Source organism: Uloborus diversus, chromosome 3 (assembly GCF_026930045.1).
Source record: "Uloborus diversus isolate 005 chromosome 3, Udiv.v.3.1, whole genome shotgun sequence".
Taxonomy (NCBI): domain Eukaryota; kingdom Metazoa; phylum Arthropoda; class Arachnida; order Araneae; family Uloboridae; genus Uloborus; species Uloborus diversus.
In genome coordinates this window covers 55,605,552-55,628,892 of record NC_072733.1, presented here as the reverse complement: position 1 = coordinate 55,628,892, position 23,341 = coordinate 55,605,552, and the positions used below count along the sequence as shown (strand labels likewise).

At 34.7% G+C, this 23,341-nt stretch overlaps 1 protein-coding gene across 1 annotated transcript in view; it reads left to right on the top strand.

Moving 5' to 3' along the window:
* Nucleotides 1-23,341, top strand: part of LOC129218754 (calpain-B-like) — a 244,670-nt gene that overhangs the window by 70,218 nt on the left and 151,111 nt on the right. Inside the window, exons 4-5 of the mRNA XM_054853077.1 lie at nt 6,173-6,304; nt 7,010-7,203. Of these exons, the coding sequence (XP_054709052.1) occupies nt 6,173-6,304; nt 7,010-7,203 (326 nt within the window). The remainder of the gene's footprint in view (nt 1-6,172; nt 6,305-7,009; nt 7,204-23,341) is intronic.

Genomic DNA, 23,341 nt, shown 5'->3' with positions numbered 1-23,341 from the left:
ACGAGAAACTGATTCACCAGTCAGTTGATTTCTTCTATGGAATCTGAATCGCTCAGCAATGAGGATTGGAGACGGTTTGAAATGCTGTTTCAAGATACTTGTTAATTCGTCGTACTTACAATCTCCTGGAGATTTTGGTAACAGCAAATTTCGAAGAACTTTGTAAGTCTTTATTCCTATTACGGAAATAAAAACAGATACTTTCTTGTCTTCGACTACGTCGTTTGCAAGAAAAAAGTGTTCCAACTGCTCCACGTACAAATTTATGTCGTCATGTTCCGCTTCGAACTCGTGTAAAGTTCCGATGAGGCCTAATTTGCTCATTTTAACTACAGTGCGTTTTAACCAACTTTTAGAGTTCACTTTTACTCACCTCGTCGCCATTATAATAACTTGTAGAAAATTAATGCAATACTGCGTAAGAGATGAACAGATGCATAGGACAGTGACAAACACAAGATTAAAAAAGAACGAACCTTTATTTGCAAGCACGGGAACTCAACTGATTTAGTGTTGGCGTTGCCAATCAAGAAGTTTAAACTAAACATCACAAATATTGATACGATATAAAATCGATATATTACACTATCTTCAAAGTTAATTCCTTCATCCAATACGGACAAAGCTACTAGTTCATCCCCTAAGTACCATAAGTGATTTATGAATTTTTCAATCACAGCTTCTGCTGCATGTTTGTCATCATTTTGTACGCTGCAGGTTTTTTAGATACTAGACTTTATATTAATTTAAAAGGCCTAGAATGGGTTGCTGCGAAAAACTATATCTTCATACAACATTTAACTGTAAAACAGCATTTCCGGGCATTCTCTTCATGTAAGGTCAATTTAAATTGTTTCCTAAATGTATAATTATTCAAACAATAAATTCCTTTTGCCACCCATCTGGCTCTCAGATAAGCTCCAGGTTGCCGAAAACATATCCTTGTAGGAGGGAGGACTTCAACAAGAAATATTATTACACGTTATGAGAATTCTCTCTAATATTTCTTAATTCCGCTTTCTACGAACAATAATATGTCATTAAATTCTTCTTTTAGGATTAAAGTGGTATGTGTACTTTTTGAATTTTGAAGCGCTTAAATAATGGAATATCGAGTCTAGAACTAAGAAAGGCAAGAACTTCTTTAAAGACACTCTGCAGTACGATTTCAAGTGCATGATGATAGCAATACAAATGCAGTATATCACCGTTCAGCTTTTACTCTAAAAAATTACAAGCGCAATTTATACGGCCGGTATTGTAAGCCGCTGTATAAAACACTACAGCTTGAACAGTTAGCAATAAATAGCAATCATCTAAGATATATATATATATAATACAACTGAAGAAATATCTCAGAAATTCTGAGTAGCTGTTCAACATTGGGACCTGAAGCTTATCATGGTAAGCCTATAGGCGTTTTTTTCTAGTTACATCTGGATGTAGCTTTGTATCCCAAGGAATAACAAAAAAATCTAAATTTAAATTCATGAAATCTGATTTTACCTCTTGAAGATTTTCTCTTGCTCTCTTAAGTGATGTACGATTGATCACAAGGTTATTTGGATTTAAATTTACTGCATCTACATAGGTTGTTAATAAATGAGCAGCATCTTTGTCCCTAATATGGCATTTGTCTAACATTGATGAAATGTGAGCAAATATCAATAGTTGTCAAGCTTTTTTGCGTTGTGGTAGACCAGATATAGAAAAAAGGTTCAACAGGTTAGGTACCCATTTCGGCTTCTAAATCTTGCGAATTGCAAGAGGAATTTGATGGTAATAAAGGATTATGTACTGAAATAGAAGACAGTTTAAAGTATAGATTTTTATATTATTCGATCTCGAATTTTTTTAAATTTATATTTTAGATATGGATTAGATGTTATTTTTATGGTAGGGTAATCGAGGATTTTTCAAAATTTAAATTATAAGAATGCATAAACATTTAAGTATAAAACTAAAGAACAGCGAATTAAAAAATATAATTGTCATTACTTATATTCATAGCATGGAAACCTAGTGACGCTATTTGCCACACCTATTACATACACAGAAAATTTTCTAAATCAGCACCCCTAAAGCCTGGTGGAGGCAATTTGTTGTTGTCAAAAATCATTCATTAATGGCCTAGGTCATTCATTAATGACCTTTAGAATCCCTTGTGTCCATCTTGGTGGAAAGAAATGTTCTCCTGCCGCTTGGTTTGAAGCGAGCGCGAATAGCGGTATGCCTGTCCCAAGGCCATTGGTGTACATGTACCCTTATGTAATATGTAAAATTTTACAGAATGAAAGTGAGAGAATGGTTGGTCTGGAAGCAGCAACATCTATTGAGGTTCAAAATGACTTTAAATATGAAATCTAGGGTTATTTTTACATAAAAATGAGAAAATCCGCAATTTTTTCTTCGAAACTCAAAAAAGGGGGCCCTAGGGGCACGTGTTAATATTCATGGATTGACTTAAAATTTTGCATGGATCATTTATTTGTATAATGGAACAAATTGAGGGGACGTCGTGTAAAATATCTACAACTTCAAAAATAAGGACCACCCTATAATATATATATATATATATATATATATATATATATATATATATATATATATATATATATATATATATATATATATATATATATATATATATATTCTTATCGCGTTTAATATCCCAAAGTTAAACAGTTAACAGTAAATTAATTTTTTCAAGCACGTGTTTTTAAAAAATCAGCTCTCCCACGACTTTCTGGTAGTTAATTATATGAGGTAATGAATACTAAGAGTAAAGTGATTGTAAGTTTTAAAATTAGTTTGGTTGTAGGAAAATTGAAGACATGGCATGTATGGTAATGTTTTGAAAAAATTAAGGGTTACATTCCCGATACTGATTGTTGAAAAAAACAACTAAGTCCTAAAATGCTTTTAAAAACGTCAAAAACTAAGAATACTTGAAAATAATTAAACTCATAAATAGAAAATCTAAGCCTGAAAATGGTGAAAAATAATCAAAGTGATAAATGATCGGAAAAAACGTTAAAGTTCCTAAATGTATGAAAGAATGATAAAGTTTGAAATAATTGAAAATAAACTAAGTCACACACACACAGAAATACTATGAAGTTCGAAAGGTGCGCAAATAATCTAAGTTGTAAAATATGATAAAGTTCGAAATGCACGAAAAAAATCAAAGATCGAAATATATTTCAAGTGTAAATAGGTATAAAAATACAATTGAACTCCTAAATGTATGAAAACAGGAAAAGTCGGAAAAATGATGAAGTCGAGTACACTTGTAAATAAATAAAAGATGCGAAAATAGTTAAAGATCCAAATGCATAAACAAATCGTGAAAAATAAGAAGATCAAAAGATTTTAAAATAGTCTAAGACCCTAATGCGAAAAATTATTCGAACTCTAAAATGCATGAAAATGATCAAAATCGCGAAAAATATTCCTAGTTCAAAAGTGTATGGAAAGGATCTAAGACGTAAATGAAAAAAGAAATGATGGTGTGTATTGTTTTAATACACCGGGCTGGATGGTGGGACCATCAACTTAAAACAAAAATTTATTTTGTGAAAAAACAATCAAGTCCGAAAACGCGGGTGCGCAAAAAGCCCTTGTAACCTTTCATGGTAAAATGGTAAAGTTCTAAAACGCGCGAAAAAAAACCCTCGTAATCTTTTATGGTAAAACGACTAAGTACAAAACGCGGGAAAATTTCACCGTAACCTTTCACGGTATAACGACAAAGTCCAAAAGGCGCGAAAATATTCAAAAAAGCGCGAAATACCCTTGTTATCTTTCACAGCACGCAATCGGGAGGAAGAGTGACAGGCGGAGGTCACAGGAGGATCAACCCGAGGTCACAGGTGCAGCCAGCTGAGGGCTGCGCCTGCTAGCGCAGAACCAGCCTTTATCTCCCTAATTACGGCGTGCGGTCGGGAAGCCGGCAACAGGTGACCTGGGTAGTGTCGTTAGACGTGGTCACCGCAACGTCGCATTGTGTACGTCACTGCGAACTGACATTCGAAAGTTGCTGCCACCTGTTGGCGACTTCGCTAAAGTTCGCAGCGGTTCCTTTATGAAGGTCATTAACGAAGTGAAAACGTCTCAATGACACCGTTGAGAAGTTGTCTTGTAGTCACTCTGTGACATTGCTGTAACTTCACACGTAGTTCACAGACGGGTCGCAGTGTCGCTGTGACCACGGTGCGTGGTTGGGAAATGGAGCTAGATGACCTGGGCTGCAAACTTGTCGTTAGACATCGTCACTGCAACGTCGCCGCGAACTGACATTCGTAAGTTGCGGCCACCTGTTGGCGACTTTATTTGTGAAGCACACGAGAGTCACAAAAGCGTCTTATTTTGGTCACGGTGCTATAAGGGCAATTTTAGATTTCTGAAAAAGTGGTCACATACGCATCCCATTTTGGTCACTGTGTTATTAGGGGTTAAATTGTGACGTCACCGCAAGAGGACAGTGACGTGAAGATAACGTGACGCAACAGTCACAAATGGGTCATTTTGTCATTGTTCTTCTAGAAAGTTATTAGAACACTTAAATTTTTGGTTTTGATTTGATTGTGTAAATGAGAGAATGATCATTTCACCGTCATCAGTCAGTAAAAAGAAAAAAAAATTATAAATGCATATTAGGGTCACAATGCAACTTCTCCAGAACGTTACCTCGTGACCGGTCACAATTCAGTTGTTTCAGTGACGTTGTAATGAAGTCACATGAAAAATATCGCAAATGTGTCACAGTGTGACTTCTGTTTGTCGTCACAATTCAGTCACTTTGTGACTGCGAGTCACAGTGGAGACACTGTGACTTAGCCGTGACACGTTGTGCTATTAGGGACAGTACGGTTAATGCGTGCTAATATTTTTAGTTTCTACATCTCTTTTGTACAGCATTTTACTGCAATATATACTCCTTTGAGCAGGAATTAGTAACTGGAGGGAGCAAGTCCAATCATTGGTTGAGGAAACGCTGAGGCAAAGATCCCAAGTCAGATAGCTCAAATGCGTCGAATAGGAGACACGCTTTACGTGAAACGAGTGAAAGAAACTTGATTTCTTCCAATACTTAACTTTAAAATAAATCACGTGACTTGAAATCCTCGCTTCAAGCTTTGAAAGCTTCGTCTCTCCACCTTTTATCCCTTCTCAATAATACTGTATTTAAAAAAAATCGTCGTCCCAAGAATTAGTTGTCAGAATGAAACGAAATCTTACATACGTGAGGTCAACGGCATAAGAAAGTTAGGCAAGAAATAGTGATATTTTGACTTGAGAAAGGGATTACAAAATAAAAGCCAAATGATCATTTATTACTGGGAAAAATCCCAAATGAATGGAGGTTTCCGTACACTGTTAAGCCACCTCTAGTGCAAATGTACGAAGCGATACATTCGAGCATTGAAGCATAGAAGTCGCGTACAATGTCCTAACGTCATGTCGTACCGCAGTTACTGTAAACGAGCTACTAATTCGATCAAACTCAGGTTGTCCAATTTACCGTCTCAAGTGATCCCAGATACGCTCGATTTGGGACAAATTGGGGCATCACGTAGGCCAGAGAAAGTGATAATGTGGAAAAAGAAGTCTCTGACACCCTTGCTGTGTGTGACAGACCACTGTCCTGGTAAAAAATAGCTCCTGTGCCCCGTCATGAGTGCCAACACGTTGCAAATTCGGCGTTTGCTTGCAATTGCATGCGTTGTATACATGGTTGTCGAATGTCTTCAACTCAAAAGGCTCACTTCTTGTAACCCCGCTAAGGGTTCTTGTATCCTCAGTACAGATTCCTTATAAAACTGAACCTCAACTGCGTTAGCTTCGGTCATATTTTCTAAGATATTCTATAGGAATCATTCCCTGGTAAATCACGAAGGTTCCAATCTATTACTATCATAGGTTTCTTGGAAAATTCCTTAGTTATTCCAGAAACATGACTGGATTTTATTGGGAAGGTTTCTGAATTCTTCAGGAAGATTCCAGGAAGGTTACTGACTTTTAGAGGGAAGTATTTTTGTTTTTTATCACCTATATTACTTGTAGACTAGCTGCCAATTATTGTCCAGGAACGTTCTTAAGTACTTTTGACAGTGTAGCTTAAAAAATTTGTTCTAATAACAAGTAAAAATATTTTTTACGAAACTTTCAGGAGCTAACTCTCAAACCTCAGCTGTTAGTTGATGGCGTTAGCAGACACGATATTGTGCAAGGGATCTTAGCAGACTGTTGGTTCCTATCCTCGTGTGCTGCCGTTGCTCAAAGACCAGATCTCATGGAAAAAGTAAGATGTTTTTGTTTTTAAAACGAGCTCAAAATTAAAATTCAGTCATTTTTTTTAGAAAGTAGACATTGTCTAAGTCCTCCTTTTTTTTAGAAAATAGGCATTGTATAGTTATCATTTTTAATAAAAATTCCAATCAAGCGCTAAATTAGTTTTAAAATGTTTCTAATATTTTATGTTGTGAAAAATCCATTTTAACTACATTACAAATAGTTGGTAAATTGAATTACTTGCTTTGTTCAATAATGCTAAAAGTATTATGTGATATTATATTTCTATTTTAGAGGTTTTGAAACTTGTGTAGAAAAGGAATTTAATTGCAAAACGCAACATTCACTTCAGTCAAGCATTATGCATACTAGCTATCATTACAGGATATCAGAAAAGCAATTGAAAACCAAAGTGCTATAAAAATAAGTCTTTTGTTCGATTCCTTAGTAAAGTTTCGAAGTTCAGTGACGCAAATATGTTCAGTATACATGATATAGAGTATGATGTACAGTATACCACTTTGTAAACGTATATCTTATTTTGCATCCTTTAACAGATTCCCTTGTACTTCAACATTCCCCTATTAAAACTTTACCATGAAAAATACAATTGATATTTTGAAACTTGCTTTTAAATATTCTATTCTAAAGATAAATTTTATTACAAATAAAATCATTTTTACCAAAAAAATCGTAAACAAAACCTACTTTTCAGGTTATACCGCCAAATCAACCACTAAGCGGGGAAAATTATAAAGGCATTGTTACATTCCGCTTTTGGAGGTTTGGAAACTGGATCACTGTTTATGTGGATGACCTGCTACCAACAAAGAAGAGAAAACTTATCTTTTCAAGAAGTTCGGAACCAAGAGAATTTTGGGTTTCTTTGCTGGAAAAAGCGTATGCAAAGTAAGTGTAGTTTACCTTCGTTGAGAATGTAAACGAGCCAAAGAATGGTTCAGAGTTAAAATTTAGTTTGGTAAGATGAACTGTCTCAAATAAAATAAATCTATGTTTTATACACAGGGTGATTCACAAAAACGTATCTTAGGCAATCAGAACTGGAATTTCAGAGCCCTTCGTCCATTACAAAACTAAAGCTAGCCTTTAGAAAGTTGAAGAACCATTAGTGCGGGAATTAAAAAAAAATTGCTTTTATAAGCAGTCTATATTTTTTCTTCTTATTAAATGAGGGTGTATTTAATTTCTCTCTTGTCCAACAATAGCAATAGGACGAAAAAAAAGAATAATCGGATATTCAAACTGAAAATCGGTTTTGGAACAGCACCGAAAGCTAGGGAATTCAAAATTATTTTTTTCAAAACAATCTCCAAAAAAAAAAAAAAAAAACTCTTATGTACTCTTTGAAATTAATATTAATGAGTTATCAATGGTCTGTAGAAAGACTCCCAAAAAGGAATTAGCTGCGTAAGCGTAAGCCTCCGTACTTCGAACCCTGAGCCCAAACAAATCGAAAAAACTCCATAATTACCCAAACAAGTGAAAGAGGTTTTAAAAACATTTTAAAGCGCTTTTTGGCGTTTTCGCCCCACTGTGCGTCGTACTACTAGTGATGTGTCGGATCGTTAAAAAAGTAGATCCGCGGATACGGATCCGGATTCGGATCATTAGTGTCAAGATCCGCGGATACGGATACGGATCTCATTTTTTTTTTTTTTTTTTACCCAATTCAACTATCCAAATGTAAAATTTGTTACAGAAGGTATTTCCGTCAGAATGATGACAGTTTCTTCAAAAAATGTCAACTGCAGCAAAAATATAATCAAGACTATGATTTACTCTTTAAAGAAATCTCCGGTAAAATTGAGGGAGAGTTGGAAGGAATGAGCCAGCGCTGCATTAATGCTTAGATGCACTGTAAAAAAAATTCGGAAACGTTTCTAAGTATATCGTGCAGCTGCGGTTCATGAAATTTTCAAAAACGTTTCTGAGTATTTCGGAATTCTCTTTCTGTAATGTCCGGAAACGTGTCTGAGTATTTCGGAATCCTCTTTCTGTAATGTCCAGAAACGTGTCTGAGTATTTCGGAATCCTCTTTCAATAATTTCCAGAAATGTTTCTGAGTATTTTGGAATCCTCTTTCTGTAATTTTCAGAAACGTTTCTGAGTATTTCGGAATCCTTTTTCCGTAATTTCCAGAAATGTTTCTGAGTATTCTGTGCAGCTGTGGTTCATGAAAGTTTCGAAAACGTTTCCGAGTATTTCGGAATTCTCCAAACAATTTTCAAAAACGTTTCTGAGAATTTCGGAATCCTTTTTCCGTGATTTTTTCTAAAAAATAATTCTTTACTATAGTATTGCATGCCATATCAGTTTCAATTCTTTCATATGCAATGAAACAAGCAATTTTAGAATCATTCGTGGATTTTTTTTTTTTTTTCTGAATTTCTAATGACAAATAGCATGGTTAACAGCATAACATATGCACAGTTATAAATTTTTGAAAATTTATGAAATAATATAGTAGTTTCATTCATAATCAAAAAATTGTCGGGGGAGGGAAGGGGAGTACTTTCTCAAAAGTGGGGATTGTTTCTTAAACAATATTAAACTTCAATTTTTCTCTCAATATTTTCAAGACAAAATTATCAGCATATTGTATTTTTAATGCAGAACTTAAAAACATATCTTGTATCAAACTTGATAGCTTTTATTTTCGGATATAATTTGACAGAACTTACCTACACTTTGCGTTCCGAAATTCGTTCACGTCAAGTCAATTTCTTTGACGAACAAAGTGTACCGAAAAGTACCAACAGAGAAATTGATGAATTTAAATATGACACCAAAGTCTCCCTGCTGGAACCATTCAGGTTTATTCTTCTGTTCTGCCCTTTTCCAGTTTATCACAAATATAGATACGTAATCAAAATAGGTTACTGATTTTATTTTTAGAGTGTGCGCAAAATGCATTATATATTTTATTTATTAAAACATTGAACTCTATTGCATGATTATTCCATTTCATATATACGAGAGTCCCCCCCCCCCACACCATAAGAATGATGGTGCACCCATAAAATGATATAAAGCGCCCCCCCCCCCCTTAAAAAAGCAACCCCTTGAAAATGTCAATGGCACAGTCTGCGTGGTGAACGCCCCTCGTCTTCTCCCCATATGTGCATTGCATATTAATAACATAGTATTTAAAAAATGATCACTTTTAAAACGATGACATGAAATAATATTACTTTTTATTTCGGCATGTAAATACAGCTGTTCCATTTTTGCCACTGACTCATTCCTCCTGACTGTCCTACATTAAACTAGTATATCCACGAAGGAAATGTTATTTTCGGAACAACTAGTGTCAAGGAATTTTTTTACTGTTTACCACATTTAACAAAATGAAAAAGCAGATGAATTAATTGCATAACTATGTTCTTACTAATAGATAACATGGTCATTTTCTAATGGTATAAATTTTTTTTAAATGAATGAATAAATTATAATAAAAAATGGTAAATAATACTGGCACATTTTTTGTGAAGCATATAACAATACTAGAAAATATTTGCATTACCATATTTTTAATGAATTAAACAATTGATTTTTTTTTCTTTTTAAACCAAAATGTATGTACATCCAAGTATTTCGAAATAACTTTTCTGTGATTGCTTCTCAAATATAAATCTAATTTCTTTTGCGTAATTAATCAGTTTCAGTTGGTTACAACAAATAATACACCGCGCACATCGGTATGTAAGATAACTTTAAATTAATTCGATAAACCCAAAAACAGTTACAATTGGAGCCTCATCAAATGCAAACGAACAAAAATATAAATGTATATAACAACATGTTTTAAAATCTTCATTAATACTTACAAGTGAACATGAGTGGAAGAAAATCTAAGTACCTCCATTACAACTGAATAAGTAATCCAAAGGGTTTCGTTTCATTAAGTATAAACATGGGTGTTGAAACTATTCACGCTTGAACACACAATATATATCTAATTATAGTCGCACTGGAAAGCAAATGGTTGTTAACTAACTTAATAGCTGCGTACATCGTCTAAAAAATCAAGGGTAGTCCAAAATGCAAAGGCGTAAAATTAGTTTCGACACATTTTACTACTCTCTAGACATGAAATAACTAGCAATCCAACGCTAAAGAGTTGCTGACTGCAGCAACCATAGATAAGAAAAAAATAAGTTCTCGTTATTTCCGACTCATTGGCCCCCATGTTGGAAAGATGAAATACGTTTCGAAGCGTTGCGTCATCACTTCCGCGTCTAGATTTCATGAAATAACAAAAAGCTTTCTGAATAATGAGGAGTTCGCTATTAGATGAAGGGTTCCTACTATTTCGGAAACGTTTCCGATATATCCAGAAACGTTTCCGGAATTTGTTACAGTGTGGAATGTGAAAAATTATTTCTAGCTTACTCCTTAGATGTAGGATACAGGAGCAAGAGTGTAAAGCTGCTGCTAGACAGGCTAGGAATAATTTTTCGTATTTTATTTCAGCATCAATTTAGCGCTGACCCATTCCACCGAACTTACTCCGACCGACGAAATACAGAGTCGGGAACACCTTTACAAACTGTAAACAGAAAATTTAGTCTCACTTCTTTTGAAGGATGCCGAGAAAAACAAAAATGAAGAATAACAGAAACCCCATATCTCAATAACAAAAACTAATATTAAATTAAAAATTAAAAATAAACAAAACTGTCCCAGAGAGCTGACCTCATATTAAGATGAATTTCGCGGATCAAATTACACATTTGTTAACAAATATGAACTGCAGCAGGTAAATATTTTAAATCATTGAGCTTTTTCTCCTTGTTTTCCGACTATAAAATCGGTACTAACCACGCGTATAAAGGCATTTAAAATTTACTTAACAAGATTAGAGCTCCTACTATATAAGTTGGAAGTTTCAAATTAATATCAAACGCAGAAAACTTCGTTCTTTCAATTACGGCCAACATTTTAAGCGTACGGGTAAATTTTTACTACCGTAATTGTGAAAAACGATAAGTCGGTTTTTAATTAATATCTCCGGTAATTAAAGTTCTACAAAAACGAGGCCAAGCTAAGAACATTTTCGATCAAGTCACCTTTTGAACGAAAAATGAACAATCAAAATCGGTTCATCTGTTTAGGACCTTCGATGACACAAAAAGACACACTGATATGCACTTTTAAAACTTATTTCCCCTTCCTTTTTGCAACGGGGGGGGGGGGGATACAAATTGACTTCTGAAATGATAATTTATAATTTAAATAGGGAATAGAACCTAATTTAAACGGAATTTAAGAGTCTTTTATTCAAATATTTTAAAATTTGTAGAATAAAAATAATCCGTTTAAGATCCGTCAAAAAAGTTACGGATACGGATACAGATCTTTATTTTCCTTCGGATATCCGCGGATACGGATATCCGGAACATCACTAGTACTAACGATCCACTCTGACAAGATTTCACAGATTGCTAAGTTATGAGAGCTGCAGGCCAAAAATTTAAACAACCGCAGTGAGTCTTTCTTAAAAACTAAAATGCTGTGTAAAGTCGTCTTTGTGTTATAAGTATGTGGTATGTCATGCATCCACCAGTGTCTGGCATTGTATGCATGTAGCGCGTCAGCATTGCGTTTGCGACCCTGTGTTCCTTAGCGTTTTTTATCCTTGTAGTATGACTGATCTGTGCCATATCGATTTTCTTTCTATCTTGAATCACCCTGTATTTAATGTTTAGAATTATTAATCGACTTCCACAGAAAATTTTTGAAATCGTGAAAACAGGATTAAGGGGCTTATGACACCCCTTCTGTAACGTTGACTGCAACGTTACAGAAGGGGTGGATAGTCAGAAATCCTTCCTTTGAGTTTGAAAATTTTCTAAATGGATGTGCTAAACACACATTTTACACTATTTTTAATGATGATAGGAAAACGGTTAGGGTTCGGAGGCTGTCCTCAGAAGTTTTTTGACATTGTAGTTTTAAAAACTCAATTTTATTATATTTTGAGACTTAAAGGGAAGGTGTGCGTAGGCACTCTTCTTCGGATGTTTTTTTTAGAAACTGAAGGCCCAAAAATGCATTTAGGCTATGTTTAATGACGTTAGACCATTAGGGGAAAGGACAGGATTCGGGGGGCTGAAATTAAAGTCTCCCGAAACACCATTTCAAGTTAGAGGAGAAGCTACTGGTAAGCGGCTTTCTTCAGGAAAATTTCAAAAATTATCGAAGTCTTAAAAGGCAATTGCAAGTTAACTTCTCTGACACTGAAAAACAGAAGGGACTCTCCTGCAAGCAATTTTTGATATTAAGGTCTAAAAACAAAATTTTAAACTCTCTTTGGTCTCGTCAAAGAGAGTCGTGACTCAAGGACGTAGCCAAGGGGTGGGTCCATGGGGCCGGACCCCCCCCCCCCCCTTCCCGAAAGACCCCTCTCCTTTTTTCTCAGTTGCTGCATCTCGCATCAACAAAATTTTTCCGAAAGATAATAATTTTATAAAACGCTCTCCCCTTAAATATTCCCAGTAATCGGCAATTTTCTCAGCGCTTAAATCAATTCAGAACACGAGAACCTCGTGCAACAACTGCAGGTTCCCAATTTTCGTCTGCTTTTTGCTGTGTCACCTGCTCCGTCCGAAACGGGGAAATGTCCCTTTCGACTTTCAAACCAGCTGGGTCCTGTGACCTTGAAATTCTGCCCCTCCCCTTGGTCCATCAAATTGCCATAGGCAATGTAAAAACAAGCATTTATTGCCACTCCCGCCGTATCCCACAGTCTCATTGGCGTGGTTTTCTTTATTTCTTTCTCTTTTCTTTTTGGATTTTCGTGGATTTCGTAGACGCATGTTGTACGAAAGACAGCCAGAATGAGGTGCGTTCCTGGTGAATAAGTAATTGAATTCCGATTCTTTAGTTTTAACACGCAGTTTTTATCTACGTCATACTTATCGAAAACATATCTTGAACAAAATTGTATGCTAAAGAAAATTAAGTTTACCCAAACTAGGTAAGTCGCAGTGCTCCCTTTTAAAGTTTTCTTGATAGTGCGAGCAATTTTACGTGTTTATGTGTTTTTCCATTTAAAAACTAATTTTTGATTCTAAGCCAACAGCGAAAAAAGAAATTCTACACATTTTGTGTGTTTGAGGATGAGAAAAATAATTATTGATTTTTTTTTTCATTTTAACTCTATATTTTTGTCATGTTTCATTTCAGATTCATTTTATATTTTGATAAAAATTTTATTTGAACTTTTAGATTACTTTTAACATCTCTCTCCTTTCTGAGTAACAAATTACGTAGATTTTTTACTGATGTTTTCCCCCCAATATTTAAGCATGATCATGGAACATATTAAATGCCCAAAGAAAAGAATTCGTTTTTGAAGGTAAAATAAATAAAATAAATGAATAAATAAAACTTGAAGTTGATGTAGCAAACTTTTTACGGTATCAAAATTTTATAGAAAAATTAAATTGAAAATTACTTGAATATTTTACTGTGATCAGTTTATGAAATTACAAGTTCGGCCATATTACGCATGTAATAAGTAATTTATTAGAAATTATTACTTTTAAATCTTACTGAATTGTGATTCTATGATCCCAAAAGAAAAACATTTAGTTTTTAATTGACGAAAAAAAAATCTTATTCGATGTTGTTCCATAAAACATATTTGTATTTGCATCATTGGAATTTATTTTCTGATTGTTATTCACTGGCTTTGTACTAAGGAGTTATTTAATTAGCATCTATGCGTCCATCTTTAGTAAATTGTGAAGGTAGCATTAAACGTAACAAAAAACAGGCATGTGCATTTAACTATAAATTACTAGGTGAAAATTACCGCTATTTACTGAGTTACAAGCAAGGAAACAAAAAAGGTGAATACGAGGTAAATGTTTTTGAGCTTTTCTTTTATATATAGCCTTTTTTTTAACACTTGTTTTCTTCAAGCTAAAGATATTTACTATTTCTTGCAATAGAGTGTTTTGCTAACATCGTATTGAAGAAAAAAAAAATCATTACCTGCGTCGTAAAATATGATATGTATTGTTGTTAAAATTAACAACATGTTGTTAAAATAAAATTACACAGATGCTTAATTTAATTCATTAGGTATACATTTCATTAATCGGCATGTAAAAGATCCCTTAGGTCGTTTGACTGTGAATACTCTTGACAAAATTAAATTCCTTTTGCAGTTTCACATCGAAGAGAGCTCAGGTCTCTCCATCTGGTGGAAACTGGGCATCAAATTTTTCTGTGACATTTACATCCGCGCCTTAATGGTGGCATATGAATGACTGGATGCCATACCATTGGTTCGCACTTGTTCTGCAAAAGGCTAAAGCCTCTAACACAGCCCCGTTAGAAAGAAAAAAATAATGATAAAAAACGGCAATACGCCTTTTCCGATATTTAAAATTTTTTCGAACAGCTTTCACCCTTTGAGGAATAGCGACTTCACTTGAGAACACCATTTATTTCTTGCTTCTCTTTTTTTTCAGCTAACTGTGATCACTGTGTCAGTTGGCTGAAGAAAGAAAATATATATATATATATATATATATATAAAATGGTTGCAACAAAGGAAGCCTCCGTCCCTCAAAGAGTTAATAGTTTGTTCAAGCTTTTAATTAATGATTAGGAATAATAAATAGAAAACGGATAAGATTGGAAATATCATTCTATTTCGTGTTATCAAAAGAATATTATAAATGTAAATAAATAAAAACTAATTCAAGCTTTTTAAATGAAACCTTCTTAACATTTTCGTTGAGAGAGTTGTGCGATTTTGCCTGAAATGTTGTTCAAATCGGACAGGGTTACGTTATGTAACATTCATATAGTTATACATTCGACTCCATAGATATAGATTTATTTATCCTTATATAAATAATGCCGATGATCGAGTAACCCGCGTGTTTTAACAATGAATTCGCATCACGGCATGATATGTAATTCGATAATATGGTTTGGTAATGTTTAACATGCAAGGAAAGGCTTTATTGTGACAAGACTGAACTCGATCCGGTAATTTGAACAGTTTTACTGGTAAGACTGTGTCATATCAGAGGAATGAAGAAACGAAAACAATGAACGCTATCTACTGGAGTTTAGGGTTAATCCACTGTTGTTAGAATTAAAATTTCAATTATCAAAATATTACCAAACAGGCAATTGCTTCGTTCAAAATGAAGAAGAGTTGAAGCAATTTTCACCCGTCATGCCTTGACGGGTGACTTTCTAGTTTTCAAATAAAATGGCATAAGTACAAATGTACATATTTTGTTGAAATATATTACAAAGCTTTAATATTTTATTAAATTATTGCATGCCTTTTCCAAGTAATTTCTAGAACAGTTTTTTTTCTTTTATTGTGCTCTTTTTATTAATAGAAAATATATCAATTATTTTCAGGAGGACAGAGGTTCACCCATATTTTTAAACTTTGTATGTGATAACTTTCAGTTTAATGTTAATTTGCAAACTGACAATAATTAATATACCACTTAACATAAACTTTTTGTTAACTATTTTTAACTATTGACTCTATTAATTTTAGTTAATTATCATATTTTAATGATCTGTTTTAATTGGATTTATCTTAGCCTTGTGTAATTATCAGTTACTAATTCTGCTTTAGCATGCCTCTTCTTTTTGAAGTTCGTGCAACCTTGGACCCCCCCCCCCCTTAACAAAGTTCTAGCTACGTGCCTGCGTGACTCCATTTTGAATCCACGCTTCGGCGCAACACACTTGACCCACCACCACTTTTCCACCCCCTCAGAAGCTGCAGCCGTAGGCAATAGTACCAACTTGCCCCCCCCCCCGCCCCCCCCCCCTAGATTTACACATCTCCCTGTCTGGTGTGTCCGTCAAAAGAATTCCCTTCCGTTAGTACTTCTTGAATAGATTTTTTTTTTTTTTTGACGGAAGTTACTAAAATTTTTAGGCGTATTTCCGGTTTTCAATGCATGAAAAACGATTTTATAAGAGGTGGTAAAAAAAATCTTCGGTGTTATTCTTTGTGATTTCAAGCATTTTAAGGTAAACCATTCTGTTATTGAAGTTTTTGCGGATGGAGTATTTATTCAGAGGCAAAGACAGAGGTTCAACGGCGACAATAGTGACACATCTCAAAAACTGAAAAACGTAAAGAAAAATCTTAGAATTTTATTAAAAAAAACTAAAGGGCTCCGCTCGCAGCTCTTCAGTCCCCGTTCGCCGCCGGCGGGTGACAGCTGATGATTTTTATTCTTTAGGATGTCTTTAAGATGTCTGATTTCCTTTTTTGTCATATTTGCAATTCCATGCCAAAAAAAAAAGTCTAATTTTAAGAAGTTAATTTTCACATCTGAAAACCAAAAGTTTCTTGCAGCCGTTTTGAAGGGACAAGTTGTTTCGTGTAAAAAGGAACCCTTAAGATTTAGCTGAATTTAAAAATAAGTCCCCCTCCTCCCCCTGATTTCTCTTTAACGGTAAAGTTATTTTCCACCGTATTTTTTTTTTTTTTTAATATTTACACGAAAAAAAGAAAAAGTCATTAAATATTTTTTTCTAAATCATCTCAGAATTAACTTTTTAAAAACTCCATGCATATTTTCTCAAATGTTTGAACATGTCCCCCCCCCCCCATGCTTCATGCCATGGGGCTGTCCATAAGTGATACCATACTTATTTTCAGCATATTTGACACTTCTCCCCCTCCCCCCTTTTGTCAAAGTATCACATTTCACCTCTTTGTCACAAGTCACTCTATATATAGAGTGACTTGTGACAAAGAGGTCAAATGTGATACTTTGACAAAAGGGGGGGGGAAGTGACTTGTGACAAAGAGGTGAAATGTGATACTTTGACAAAAGGGGGGAGGGGGAGAAGTGTCAAATATGCTGAAAATAAGTATGGTATCACTTATGGACAGCCCCATGGCATGAAGCATGGGGGGGGGGACATGTTCAAACATTTGAGAAAATATGCACTACATAGACACATAGCTATAAAACATGTTTTTATTTTAACCAAAATGTGTGATGTTGCACTTCTTGCTACCTTCTCCCTCCCCACTGTTACAAACTATCTCAATTTCATGAACCCCCTCCCCCCTTTAAAGCGTGACATCATTTGTGGACGACTCCCATGTTATATAAAAATCGACGCTTGATATCACGCGAAGGCAATTTTTATGCGTCTGAAAATGAAAGTTTTTTTTTCTGAAGCGTCACTTGCCAGTAAAGTAGCCACAAAAGAAGAAAAAAAAAAATCACAGCCAATCAAGTGTGAGACCAAAACGCTGCGTATAAAAGGCGTGTGGGGGGGTGGGTATTGCCATGAACAAAAAAGAATGAAATTAAGGTAAGAACTCCGTCGAAACGGCAAAACCCATGATTATCGACTTCAGTTTCCTGATTCCGTATTCAGTTTCCTATTCTTCTAGAGGGCAACTTTCGGGGGCCATGGGGTCATTGCTGAGTGCCTTTGCTTCTAAATCACTTAATGACATGTTTCAAATACCTGCGAATATCTCTTTCGGCGACTTAAAATGATCTCGCAATTTCTCATGGCCACGCAATTATTTTTCATCAAGGTTTCCTGATCCCAGCTATTCATTGCTTTTCAGTTCTTGGGCCTTTTTTTTTTTTGTACGTAACATTTGATTCTTGGAAATCAAAACAAGGAATCCGCACCAAATAGTCACCACCACAAAAATATTTATCCAAATTAAAAAATGTTTAGGTGTCCAGCCGGAGGCATAAAATTTATAAATTTCTTCAAAAAACTTGATTTTTTCGATTTATATTTAAAAAAATTGCATATACATTAAACAAAATATCAAGTTTGAAAATTATTACAAATATTAATTTGGTTGGTTTTTGAAAAAGTTTAGTTTTATAAAATGTTATTTTTTTGGGGGGGGGGGCGGGAGTGAGGGTAAATTTCTATTTAGGAGGGGGGTCATCCTATTGGGCAAGTAACTCTGCAAAAGAGAACAGGCATCGGCCATCTGGAAAAAAAAAAATTCAAGCATTTTATTCGAATAAGACCTAAAGCAATGTGGAATACGGGGGGGGGGGGGGGGGCAGTTGAGCGGGTGGTGCAGACGGTCGGCCGTCTGAATAAAAAATAATTCAAACTTTTTATTCGAGCATATTATTAATAAGATCAAAAGCAATGGTGTGTACCAAATGGGGGAGAGGGATGGAGTGGTTCATGGCGCAGAGTGCGTCAGTTACAAAAGGGGGTGTTTTTAAAAATTATTTATTTTTTAAGGTCTTGTATTGGGGGGCAGCCCCTCTACCAATATCCCCCTCCTCCCATCCCCCGTAACACATGAGGGGCTACCTATTTTTCATTGGGGGGGGGGGGCACCCTAGCCACCGGAATTGAATACTAAAATGTGTAATAGGGAAAAGTGAGGGTGCCATTTTTCACTTCTAGGGTGCAATCTTTTCACCAGCGGTGTACGCTGGGTTTAAGGGTGCCAGTTTTTCACCGGAGTTAAGGGTGTCATTTCGGCACCGTATACGTGCCGCTGATGCTACAAGCTTTTCCCCCCTGAAAGGTGCCAACCGCAACTTGTGGTTTTAACAGTAGATTTATTTCAATCTGTTTCGATTCAGTCTATATTTTAATCTGACGAAATTTAATCTGATTACTTTAATCTTGAATAAATCAATCTGATTAAATTAGTCTGAACTAAATCAATCTGATTAAATTAGTCTGAACTTAATCAATCTGAACTAAATTAGTCATCTTCGCAAACTAACCAAGTTAGTTTAAACTAACGTTTATCCACGTCGGCAATTGAAAAAATCAGATTAAATTTAATCTGAATTAAACGTGAGTCAGATTACTTCAGTCGACTGAGAAATTTAGTTGATTAATGCCTAACACTGCTTCTCCGAGAACTCGAACACATTCGTTTCCCCCGTACAAATCAGGAAAAAAAAAAACAGTATAAAAAATTCTCCGAGCGAGATAGGTTTAACTAAAATATCTTACTGCTTTTAATGATCGAGAGGCAATCACAAACTACTTTCCAATTCTTAAATATACAAATATTTCATGATGAGCACCTCAGTGATTTTACGAGAGCCAGGGACGTAACTAGAGGGGGGCAGACGGGGCTCGTGCCCCGGGCGCCAGATTTTGGGGGCGCTAAACTGACTAAATAAATGCTTAAATTTAATTTTTTAAGAAGGACAAGCTATTAGAAGCCACCCCCCCCCCCCCCCCCAAAAAAAAAAACCCACGCTGTCCAGGCGCTGGCAGAAAGTTTGCATGGTTTAATGTGGATAAAGAGTGAGAAGGATAGACAGAGAGAGAGAGAGAGAGAGTAGGAGGGCGCAATAAATAGTATGAATGTGTTTTCTCAGAGTGATTAACACTTGTTATATCTTATCTAAGAATTTTCCCTTGGAGGAGGAATATGGGAGTTAAACTAAGGGAAGTACACATCAATACAAAACAGCGGAAATGCTCAAATGTCCTTTTTCTACAATTAAACGTCATAAAGCTGTCAACATGATGTCTTCCTCTCAGCTTTTACGAGGACGAGAACTTGTCTACCCCACCCCAAGGGCCTAAGGGAAAATCGTTACACTGTTCCCATGGCTTAGGAATGAGGAACCTGCATGCATTTTTTTTTTTTTTTTAATGAAAATTTAAGCCATTTTATAACGATAGACACCGGTTTCAGTTCATTCTGTCTGCTAGTTATTTTTTAATTAATTTTTAAAGTCTACCGATTAGCCCCGCCTCCTTAGTTTCCCCATCTCCGTCAAGATTCATTCCCGCACAAACTGCCGAACTGCAAGTACTAGATTGTATCTCATTGCAAATATTCAGCATCGTACATAACAAGTTGAATATTTTTAGACTACCAAGAGATAAAAATAGTGCAATGCCATCAACACTATTAAAAAGAGAGATAGAGAGAGAAACTAAACTGTGTTATTCACTCTTCTGTTGCTACAGAAGCTAACAGAATTGTATATTAATTATATAAAATTGTTTTAATTTTTACAAAAGTTATCCCTGATCACTTCTCCTTTTTTTTTTTTTTTTAATTCTTCGAATTGCAACGAGTTTATTTTCTTTGAGGATAGAATGTTATTTTTCATGTATTGATTTATTTCATTTTGCTCTGCTTCAACTATTGCATTCAAAACAATTATTGAAATCAAAAGTCTCGATTTAAATTTTGAGTAATTTTTAAGATTTAAAAAAAAAAATGAAGAGGCTTTTTGAATGATTTGCATCTCTAGTCTGCAAAATTCATGAATAAAAATAATGATGAATAAATAAAATACTTTAGGAGCAAACAATAAAAATGAGGAAGAAACGTATTGAAGAAATGATAAATTCTCAAAAATTCTAAATTTAAAATCATATTTCCTTTTTACTTCAAAACATATTGAAAGAAGTAGAAAATTCGAAAGGAGTTACAATAAAGATTTATATAGTTTTCATTTATTAATTTGTATTACTTTCCTCTGCTCTAACTTCTGCGTCCAAAACCCGGGTCGTACGAAGACGTGACGTTACCCCCCCCCCCCGTCCCTCCATGCGACCAGAAAATTAAGCTGGTTCGTTGTAACTTCAATGCACAATAGACGAACGTCTTCGTAATTTAATTGCTAATGAATAAAAATCTGAATTATATAGGTAGTTAATATTAAAAAGGTAGCAAATGAAACTTTTATTTATATTTATTAAGTGTTAGCTTTTCAAAAACAATTTTCGGAAAAAGGAATGCTGTTGAAAAACTAAATTATATTTATCTGTAAAACGTCACTACATCAGATAAAAAAGAAGCAATCAAAAATTATTTCACTACGCATTTAAATCAATCTGAAAACATGTATAAGCATTTAAAAGCACAAAAATAATGAATATTAATTAACCTAACACATTACGTGTCATTTTTCAGATTAATAATATCAATTTGAACTGCCCAAAATAAAAAAAAAGATATAAAGAGAATGGAGTTGTTTCCGAAATTTATAAGAAATATTTTTTCCTGAAAGAGCATGCTTAAAAACAATGGATTTGACCATTTTTTAAATAATTTGACAAAGTTTAATATTCTTAAAAATTATTTTAATCGGTGCGCAGATTCAATTTTCTTTTCTTACGCTTCTGCACATGACATCACAAGTGATGAAATACCATTCACTGATGTCATTACCACAGAGCACAATATTTAATTCGCTTCTGAATTATCATAACCTGGAAACGTGCTAGACAGCAAGCGTAAACATTCAGCGTGCCAGTGGAGTGCGCGCTAAAGTTCATCACTTTTGATGTTATAAAGACCACGCCTTGTTTTAAAAATCGGACATTTTGAAATATTAATTAAAAATTTAACGTTTTGAAAATAAAAGATTTTCCTGGCTCCGTGTTATTTCTTTTTCGTCCTATAAACTTCAGTTATTAAAAGTAGTACTTTTGACTGATGGAAACAACCCCATTAGGGGAAAAAAAAAAAAAAAAACGCGTAAATTTGATATCTGCTTAATGTTATAAAGTATTAAATTAAGAAGGTTTATTCCCCCATATTCCATGCGGGGAGAGGTATCTGCCTAGCTTGACACTAGCAATTTGTTTGATATCTTCTTAATTTATTTTTTGAGTGTCATAATTTTTCATGGCTAAAATGGCAAAAGTAGTGTTCATTTGCTCTGCCTCATTAATAAACACAAATACTGTTTTATGAATGTCAGCATCTTTTGCAAGCTGCGACAGTCACTCAGGCCTGATTGAGGCACATGTCTACTAGGCCCTGGGCCTGGGGTCAATCTTCCTAAGGGGCTTCGATTTTTTAAAAAACCTATGACAGCATTAAAAAATCATGTATTTTTGTGAAAATGAAAAAAAAAAAAATCATGAATTACGTTTTAAGTAAATGTTAGTTAAATATTATCTTGCGTTGACTTAAAGTGATAGAATAGGGGGGGGGGCTTCCAAAGCATTGTAGGCCTTGGTCTCAATTTTAGTTAGTCTGGCCCTGCAGTCACTGGCATTGGTCTAGTTTGTAAAGTTCTGAGTGGTATCCATAAATCTTTATACATAAAGGGCTAATCTCTGTCCGGGGTAAACTTCAAAACTACTGGAGGGATTTTAACCATTTTTTCACCATAGATAGCTACATAATCGGGGAACAACTTAAGCTATAATTTATCGCTAAAAAACTTAGTCTAAAAACGTCGTGATTGAAAACAGTAAAGGTCATGTAATTTCCACATTAAAGATTAAACCCATTGTTTCGAAAATTCGTTGCCTAACAACAGCAATATTAAAAGTAATCATTATGTAAATTTTGAATCAAGGCCACTCTTGAGCAAGCATTTTCGAAACCCATTGTTTCGAAAATTCGTTGCCTAACAACAGCAATATTAAAAGTAATCATTATGTAAATTTTGAATCAAGGCCACTCTTGAGCAAGCATGACATTGCTTTCTTAGGAATTGCATCCTCATCTTTATACATAAAGGGCTAATCTCTGTCCGGATGTCCAGGGTAAACTTCAAAACTACTGGAGGGATTTTAACCATTTTTTCACCATAGATAGATACATTATGAGGGAGCAACTTAGGCTGTAATTTATTCCTTAAAAACTTAGTTGTAAAAAGTTATGGTGGAAAACAGTAAATTTCATATCATTTCCCCATTAAATAATTAAATTCGCTACTCCAATAAATTATAGGGGGCGCAGCAGCCACTGTCTAATCGCAGATGAAAAAATGTGAAACAAACAAATGCCATAACTTATAACTTGCTTTGACGTTTAGTGAATGACAGTACTTTTTCATCGTATTTGTGCGAAGCTTTCTTTTTTATTCTGCTGAAATTACATTACACCTCAAACTGCTTGAAGCCGGAAATTTACCCTAAAGAAAACTCGTGGATTGGAATGTTTTACCTTTTTCTTTAGTATTGGCAATCACCGTAAGGTAGCGTATTCGAGCTTTGAAGTTGCGAATATAAAACCCATTGTTACAAAAATTCGTTGCCTAACAACAGCAATAATAAAAGTAATCATAATGAA